Source organism: Pterocles gutturalis, unplaced genomic scaffold (assembly GCF_000699245.1).
Source record: "Pterocles gutturalis isolate BGI_N339 unplaced genomic scaffold, ASM69924v1 scaffold32597, whole genome shotgun sequence".
Classification (NCBI taxonomy): domain Eukaryota; kingdom Metazoa; phylum Chordata; class Aves; order Pterocliformes; family Pteroclidae; genus Pterocles; species Pterocles gutturalis.
The window spans coordinates 4,711-13,405 of record NW_010108851.1 but is presented as its reverse complement, the minus strand read 5'-3'; the positions used below and the strand labels follow the sequence as shown (position 1 = coordinate 13,405).

General features: G+C 38.1%; 1 protein-coding gene across 1 annotated transcript in view; it reads left to right on the top strand.

The window, feature by feature from the left end:
- Positions 1–47: 47 nt before the first annotated feature.
- Positions 48–8,695, top strand: part of HSPA14 (heat shock 70kDa protein 14) — a gene marked incomplete at its 5' end in the record, with an annotated part of 11,763 nt that continues 3,115 nt past the window's right edge. The window contains 10 exons of the mRNA XM_010072780.1: positions 48–158; positions 278–360; positions 1,303–1,351; positions 2,190–2,283; positions 2,409–2,499; positions 3,657–3,761; positions 4,536–4,697; positions 5,603–5,758; positions 7,055–7,157; positions 8,550–8,695. The exon at positions 8,550–8,695 is cut by the window's right edge and continues 97 nt beyond it. Coding sequence (XP_010071082.1) covers positions 48–158; positions 278–360; positions 1,303–1,351; positions 2,190–2,283; positions 2,409–2,499; positions 3,657–3,761; positions 4,536–4,697; positions 5,603–5,758; positions 7,055–7,157; positions 8,550–8,695 — 1,100 coding nt within the window. The remainder of the gene's footprint in view (positions 159–277; positions 361–1,302; positions 1,352–2,189; positions 2,284–2,408; positions 2,500–3,656; positions 3,762–4,535; positions 4,698–5,602; positions 5,759–7,054; positions 7,158–8,549) is intronic.

Below are 8,695 nucleotides of genomic sequence, written 5' to 3'. Positions count from 1 at the left end.
GGGCCGCGGTCGCCTCTGTTTCCTCACGGCGCTGGTGGGCTCCTGAGGGCGGCTCACCGGGCTGCCTGTGTCCGCAGGATGGCCGTGCCGATGTGGTCGCCAACGACGCCGGGGACAGGGTCACTCCTGCGGTCGTTGCTTTCACGGAAAGTGAGGAGGTGAGGCTTCCCTTCCGTGGTGGTGGTTTGGGGAGTAGGGGAGCTCTGCCTGTTGCTCACTTTTTTTTTTTTTTTTTTTTTCCTTTGTTTTTTTTTTTTTTCCTTCGTTTTTCATTCAGGTGGTTGGGTTAGCTGCAAAACAAAGCAGAATACGAAATATTTCAAACACTGTAGTGAAAGTGAAGCAGATCCTCGGGCGAAGGTAAGAGAAGAGAGGTGAACGGGAAGGTGAGAAGCTTAGTTTTCCCCATTAGAGCTGGTCAGTGGTCTCCGCACTGGTAATGAAGCCGTTGTAATCTGAGTGATAGTAGTTCAGTTAAGTTGGTGTTGACAGGAGGGTATGTAACATCTTAAAAATTCGTTATATTATGAATTTCCTATTTTACATTTCATTCTAGCAGTAAAGAGATTAGTAGCAAGTTGTGTGTATGCTTTTGATAGTTTCTTAACCTGTGTGTTTTCCTGTGGCTAAAATCTTCCAGAGTTTTATTTCCATGAAACTTTGTATTGTTTTTATTACAGTCGTGAAACATGTTGACGTAATGCCTGTTGTGATTCTTCAGTTAGTGGAGCTGTGTTGATTCGTCCTGGCTACTACAGTGATACTAGAACTAAACTTGTTGGTTTAGGTATAACATCAGAGATGTGACAGAACTTTTCAGTGATAATCTAGCTGTGCGTTACAGCTCTTTCACTGAAACGAGTTGACAAGGTGATGCCTATTCTGATGCACTTCTCAGCACTTTTCAGATGTATAACTTTACTTACTTAGTAGAGGATCAAGGATAGTAAGCTTATTGCTGTCATGTTTTTTCAGTCAATGCAGCAAAGTGCCACTGAAATATTTTCTAATTACTATAGGGGATAGCAGGTTAAAACAGTGTGTTGGTTTTTGTTGTCCCTTTTCACTGACTAGTAGGTATTTTTTTAGTCATTTGTTTGGGGCACGAGATTGAAAGATGCCAGCAGGCAGAACTGTTGGGCTTTCTTCTGTATAAGTGTATCCGTAGAGCGGAAGCATGAATTTTGGTTGAAGTATAGCTTCATCTGCTCTAGACTGTATGAAGAACATCAGCGAGATTAATTTGTCCAATTACCCTTGAGCACATGATTTATTTTGTTATTTCTGAATTTGTCTGGACAGCTCTGGTGACCCACAGGCAGAGAAATATATTGCAGAAAGCAAATGTTCTGTGAGTATGATCTATTTTTTTTTTGTTGTTCTTAGAATAACTTGTATCATTTTATAATTTTCTTCTTGGCATTGTTTGTGCCACAATGTGTTTGTGTTCTGTAGTGAGCAGCTCTCATCATATGAGGTCTGTTTACTGCTGTATAGGATGTTTTGCTTTCTATAAAGTAGAGAACTTCACTGTGTTCTGAGATCTGCCAGCATAATATAGTCCAACAGAAAAATTATATCTCTTGGCCATTCTCAAAAGGGATGATTCTTAATATATTTGGGTAATAGTGTCGTGGTGTTTCTTAGTGCTTGTAGAAGATGCTCAGGTTACAGCATCTTGTGATAATGCTTAACCACTTGATTTTATCTCAGTATTTAATTTGGGTAATACTGTGCTTGTTACTAGAAACCGTTTTGCAAAACAAGAGAAAAATTGTCCTGGAAAATACATTCCTAATGGAGGAACGAGTTTTTCTCTGGTTTTTGAGTGTTTGTGTTGCTATGCTTATATAAATAGCTGTTATTTTTTCTTATGGAATGTAAACAGGCAATTACTTTTGTTTTAAATGTTGCTTTTGTATTAAGGAAAATTCTATTAATAAAAAAAGAAAGTCTGGAGTCTTTAAGTCCATATGAATGTCACTGTCATGTCTGTTGGCTAATACAAGGTTTTTTGTTACCTTTGATAAGCATCTTGGAAGCATTTAGTCTCTTGTAGTAGATTACAAATGTAAAAAGTCTTTACACGGTCCAGTGGTTTTTATGTTGAACAGAAACTAAATTAAACAGTGTGTTTTGTTAATAACCAAATTACTTATCTAACAAAGGTATGTTGGTTTTGCTTACAGATAATTGAGAAGAATGGGAGACTTCAATATGAGATAGATAATAAACTCATTAACCCAGAAGATGTGGCAAAACTAATTTTCTGTAAAATGAAAGGTATATAATAAGTAAAATCATAACATGTTTTAAGTTTTTTTTTTAAGCTGTCCTTGTATTTTTAAGATGTGGTATATCTTTTTTTTTGCTTTTAATCAACATGTTCTGCCTGTGTTCATAAACAGAAACTGCTCAGTCTGCATTGGGTTCGGATGTAAATGACGTTGTTGTCACTGTACCATTTGATTTTGGAGAGAATCAGAAAAATGCCCTTGGGTAAGAGGATTAAGTTTTTCTGTTATTTAACATGGCTAAAGCAGACCAGCTGGCACATCAGCAGTGGGAATTCTCCTGCTGGACTTCAGCTTCTGACTGTCAGTCAAGACATGGGGATGCCATTTGAATTGGGAAAATATGCAAGCAGGAGATTAAATCCTGACTTTAGAAACTTTTCATGGAATTCACTGTTGTAATCAAAATTAAATTCTGAATTAATTAAAGTGAGAGGGAATTTTGGTATCATCAAGGATAGAATGTGATTTCAGATGTGGATCTTCAGTGTCCTCTTTGAATTACAAATAGTTTCTCAGCCCTCCTGTGTAATTTCCCATCCCTTCCTACAAGAATACTCACCAAGACAAGTGGTGTTACATGACTTTATTAAGGACTGTGTTGTCAGAGAGCGGTTATGGAATACACATCAGTATTCTACTTGGAAGTTCTGTTTGGAAAAAGTTTTGCTGTGAAAGCTCTTCCATATGAAAACATAAGTAGACTTAAAGCTGTGCATAATTGTCAGCATCTATTTCTACTTTCTGATATGTAGAAGCCCTTATGTTAAACTGTCATTAAATCCTTAAAGCGCGCTTAAAATTTGTCATAAAACATTAATGAGCTGGGTATTTGCAATGTGTGTAATGAAACGTTCTATTGCTTTGGCGTACAAGTTTCAAAATAACTTCTAACTGGAGGAAACAACTTGCAGGGCAGTCCCAGGGTTACTGAAGTTTCAAGAAAACATGTAAAGGAAATGTTAGAAGTCAGGTGCGTGTGATTTGGATGTAAAAATTTTCCTAGCATGATATCTGTCGAAAGTATGTACTAAGAACTTTTAATACCACACCTGAAGAGAAGTTACCAAGTTGGATTGAGGGTGGGGTTTTTCAACTTGAGGGTTTTTTTTGCTGTGTTTTATAGGGTGTGTAGGCTGATGAATCAGTGTGTTATTTGACAAAGAGCACACAGCAGATCCAACTACCTGAAGAACAGAGTAGCAACTGAACTTGTTACCTTTCCTTTCCAGTCACTTCTGTTTGTTAATACCAAGCTGTAACCAAGTTCTGAGTCATATGTAGTTCAGATGAAATCTTAATAGCTTGCATGGCTAGTGAAATCACTGCAGTAAAATGGAATGCTGTTATGCCTTATCACAGGGAAGCAGCTGCAGCTGCTGGATTTAATGTTATGAGATTAATTCATGAACCGTCTGCCGCTCTCCTGGCTTATGGAATTGGCCAAGATTCACCCACTGGGAAAAGGTAAAATCCTAATATTTTACTACTTAAATATAAGCTGCTGTACTTAAATCCTGAGAATCTTAAATGAGGGAATGCTGTGTTGCCTTAGCAGTCCACATGAAATTAATGGTTTGAAGCTTGTTTTTCTTTTTTCTCTCGAGAAAGCCAATAACAATTTAGAAGTTGTAAATCTGTAGTGTTTTAAATCCCTTTGTTCTTGTTTTTATATTTTTAGAATTGTCTATAAAGATTTGGCCCCAGATGCTGTCGTGTTGTTTAATGAGCTAATTTGCTTTAACAAAAATGCATCCCTTGAACAGATATTGGCATAGCTGGTTTTTAATTGTGGGAGATGGAGTCATTTTACATATGGTAGGAGATCTAAAACAGAGTTCCCAGGTTCAGTGGGTGCATTGGATTTCCCTTATGAATATTCAGATAATTCACAAGACTTTTGGAATAGCAAAGACTGCTGTCAGTGCAAACAGATGTCTTTTTTTTTTTTTTTCTTCTTGGTTGGTATTTTTTACCCTTCTCATGTAGGTCTTGCCTACAGTCCTTAATGTTTGATTCTCAGTTGTGATGTAGGGAAGGCGTTGGCTGCTCTTGCTGTATGAAACAGACTAATTTTGTCCTTTAGGGAACATTGTCAAGTAGTCAGTGGTATTAAGATGCATTAAGTACAAACACCCCAAATCAAATTCTCTTGATAAAACTGATTAAAGAAAGTGTGTCAAAGTAAATATAACTTTAGATTACTTATGTTAATACTACTTTTTTTTTTAACCATGGCAGCAATGTGTTGGTTTATAAACTTGGTGGAACATCACTTTCTATCACAATCATAGAAGTAAACAGTGGAATATATCGTGTGCTTGCTACAAACACAGATGATAGCGTTGGTGGAGTTTGCTTCACAGAAGCTCTGGCACAACACTTAGCTTCTGAATTTCAGAGGTAGGTTTTGAATTCCAAGCATGTTGCTGTTAGGACAGGAACTTCGTGATCTGATGCTTGCTTTCAAAAAAAAAAAAATATTGCTGGATCTAGCAGACTGTCTGGAAGCAAAATGGCTCAAATAAAGATATTAAAGGAACAGTCAGTTGTTGGGGGCCAAGAAGGAAGACTGGGAGATACTTGGTTTTGGGTAGATGTTGCTTGAAGTCAATGTTGGTCTTTAAGATCTCAGCTGTGAACTGTTCTGTTTCGAGTGAGGTATGTGACTACAGGCTGCTTACATCCTTTCAGTCACAAGCTTTTGGGGTGGCATTCACCTGTGTGGGTTTCGTTTCTTTTTCTTGTTGGCATGAAAGACTGTGGAGGGGCTTGGGTCATCAGACTGAAGTGTCTGTATGGCATGTCATCCTGTGATGAACAAAAATGAACAAATGCTTTACTGTGAGCCCTAGTGATCTTCAGGTGATCAGTTGCCTGCTACCACAGAAGGAGACTTTTTGGATGAAATATACTATTTTGTTGACATGTCTAATGTTCAGCGTTCTATTTCTTCTTAATCTGTGGTTAAAGTTGGTTAATTGCAGACCTTTTCTTGCTGTTCTTTGCAGTCATTTACTGGATTTGTTGAGCTGAGAAACTATTCAGAAAGACTTGAATCTGTATGATAAACACTAATTCTGGAGTTCAGGGTGCCTCTGCATGGTGTTCTTTAGTTGAAAGTGAAATAGGCACTTTTATTCTTTGTCAGCTTTCAATAGTGGCATTGTAGGTAATACTAAAATGTCTACTGAAAAAAAAAGTTCAACGGTTTTAACCTGTTTTTCCTTTCAGAAAGTTGGCATTACCACTCAAATGCCTGCCTTTCTAAACTGAAACCTCTTCTCTTTTTTTTTTTTTTAATGCAGGTTTTGTAAACATGATATTAGAGGAAATCCTAGAGCCATGATGAAGTTAATGAACAGCGCGGATATTGCAAAACACTCTTTATCAACTCTGGGAAGTGCAAACTGTTTTGTAGATTCTTTGTATGATGGATTGGATTTTGATTGTAATGTGTCCAGGTAAAGCAAATCTTGAAGCTAATGCAGTTATATAAAACTATACTTGAAATCTTTCTGGATGATATTTAGGATGTTCAATAAGCTTTGACTTTTGGTGGCCTTGATTTTAGAAACAGAAAGAAGACCAACTTGCTTTCTTTCAGCTTTGTTTCGTATTGATGGTTCTGATACAAGCAGTCTGTAGTAGTTAGGGTAAGATGCTAACAATGTTGCTCTAACGGTTAGAACATAAAGTGCAGAAAGGCTCAAGGAGACCCTGTCTTTGGAGTTTAGCTGTTGATGAAAGGGGAATAAATGCTGTAATTATTGAAGGTGGTTCCTACCCCTCCATTATTGTGTTTTTTTGTTGGGTTTTCCTTAAAGAAAATAAGACTTTTGGACTCTTTCATCTAAATGAGCTCCAGAATGACAGGAGTCATAGAATCCTTGATCTTGCCTCTTTTTGAGAGCTGGAGTAGAAATGTTTTCTGTATCTTTGTTCATACTACTGTGTCCTCCTCTAAGTCTTTTCTCTCTTGGGATGATGTATTACTGAGATGTTTAATTTTGATTACTCTTCCAGTCAGCAGCAGCTTTAGCAAAATGAAATAGACTTTGCAGTTCCAGAACTGTGCACCACTGCTGCAGCAGTTGCATCTGGTAAAATAAGGCACGATATGTTTGCAAGTACAAGAAACAATACTGTGTAACTTGTTTTGGCTTATTTTTGAGTAAGGATAGTAGTCCGGTGAACTAACATTGCAGAATATGACTTGCTGTATTTTCATACAAAGTAAAACTTCCTCTTCAGGCTTGAAAGATCCCAAGCAAGCACAAGTTTGTTTTTCAGTTTGCTTAACCTACTCCTTGTGTGTAAATCAGGACACAGCTTGATTTGCCTCAGAAAGTTCAAGAGGCACATTTGTGTCTTTGTGTCTCTGTTTTGAAGATGATGAAGCAGTTCCAGGATTTTTGCTGCTTTTTTTTCACATATGAGTCAAGATACTGATTTTTGTCAAGACAACAGTACTGTGTTTTCTCTAGAGTACGTGGAAGAAAAATGAATATGTATTCCTTGTAAGTGTTAACGATGGAATCAGTAGCACAGTTATTTTCACAGCAACAATAGCAAAAATCACTTCTTCAAGATTAATAGTTGGGAAGTAAGATTTTTTTTTTTCCCTTAAAAAGATCCCCTAGTACCAGGTGTAGCTAGAGAACCAAAGTGTATTCTAAAAATTATTGTTCTTCCATTTCAGGTACTTATCTCTAATGGATGAGATGACACTTCCCGAATTATTTTTTTTTCCCTTCCAGGGCCAGGTTTGAACTTATCTGTTCTTCACTGTTTAGTAAATGTGTAGAAGCAATTAAAAAGCTCTTGCAGCAAGTTGGATTTACAGCAGATGATATTAATAAGGTAAAACCTTTAAATGTAAAAATAAATTAACCTGATTTACAGCTCTCAAGTTATGTTTTACATGAAGAAAAGTGGAAATTAGCTTTTTTTTTTTTCCAGATATGGTTAATCTCAACAAGGTTCCTGTAATAAGGGAAGGGTTTTAAGGTTTTTTTTTCTTGCACAAGATCAGTAAGTGATGGCTGGTTGTCAGTGACATCCCTCAGGATTTGATACTGGGGCTGACACAGTTTAATGTCTGTTAATGACACGGATGATGGGGTAGCATGTGCTCTCAGCAAGTTTGCAGCCAGTACCAAAATGAGGGAAGCAGTCAATACCACTGTGGGTCAAGGCTGCTATTAAAAGGGGTTGAAAAAAGCAAAAGTTTCAGTTGGAAGGGACCTACAGTGATCATCTAGTCCAATGGAGAAGAAGATCACAAGGATCAACAAAAGCAAATGTAGAATCTGGGATGGAATAATCCTGTGCAGCAGGACAGGGTGGGGGTTGCTAGAAGGCAGCTTTGCAGGAAAAAATGGAGTAAATCTGATAGTAAATTTAATAGCAGTCAGCAGTGTGCCTCTGCAGCAAAGAAGACCAATTGTGTGCTGGGCTATAATGGCAAGGGTGTAGTGATAGGTGCAGGAAAGTGTTTGTTTCCCTCTTTGGCACTTGGACAGTGTCCAGAGACAATTTGGTCATTTTTGGGCTTCACAGGAGATGAAAGGTATTGACTACTGGAGCCAGTCCAGTTAGAGGGCTGCTGAGATGGTTTGGGCCAGGAGAGCTGGGTGTGCTCACCTCTAAGAAGAGGCTCAGGGGAGACTAGTGCTGCCTACAATTACAATAGGAAGGCATACATGAGACAACACCTGACCTACTCCTTCCTGTAGCTGTGTAATGGAAGGGTGAGTGGCAAGCAGCACAAGTTACAACAAGGGGAGATTTTAGATACCAAGAAAAGAGTTTGTAGTGTGAGGGTAATCAAACACTGAAAGAAGGGCCCACGGAGTCTGTGGAATCTGTATCTGTGGAGACACGGTCCTAAGCCGCCTGTTGTAACCAGACCTGTTCTGGGCAGGAGGTCGGACTAGATGACCTCGGGAGGGCCCTTCCAGATGGACATTGTTTTATGCTGAATTCCTTCATTTTTTAAAGTGTTACTTCATCTATCAGATCCTTGTGATAAGAAGCAGTTTTTCAAGGTACCATTTCAAACTTGCAAGCTGTTTCCTGGAATTTCAAATACAAAAGTAACAGAAGTCAAGCAAAGATGGCATAAATTTTTATTTCAGCAACTACAGATTATAAAATATCCTAGAGCAGTTTGCATTTCTGTATTGCAGGTTGTGACGTGTCTGTTTTATCTATCAGAAGAAAGATTTGAAATCATTAAGGCGTGTTTTCCAGGTAGTTCTGTGTGGTGGGTCTGCTCGAATCCCAAAACTACAGCAGCTGATCAAAGACATTTTCCCAACTGTGGAATTACTGAATTCAATTCCTCCAGATGAAGTTATTCCCATTGGTGCAGCCATAGAGGCAGGAATTCTGCTAGG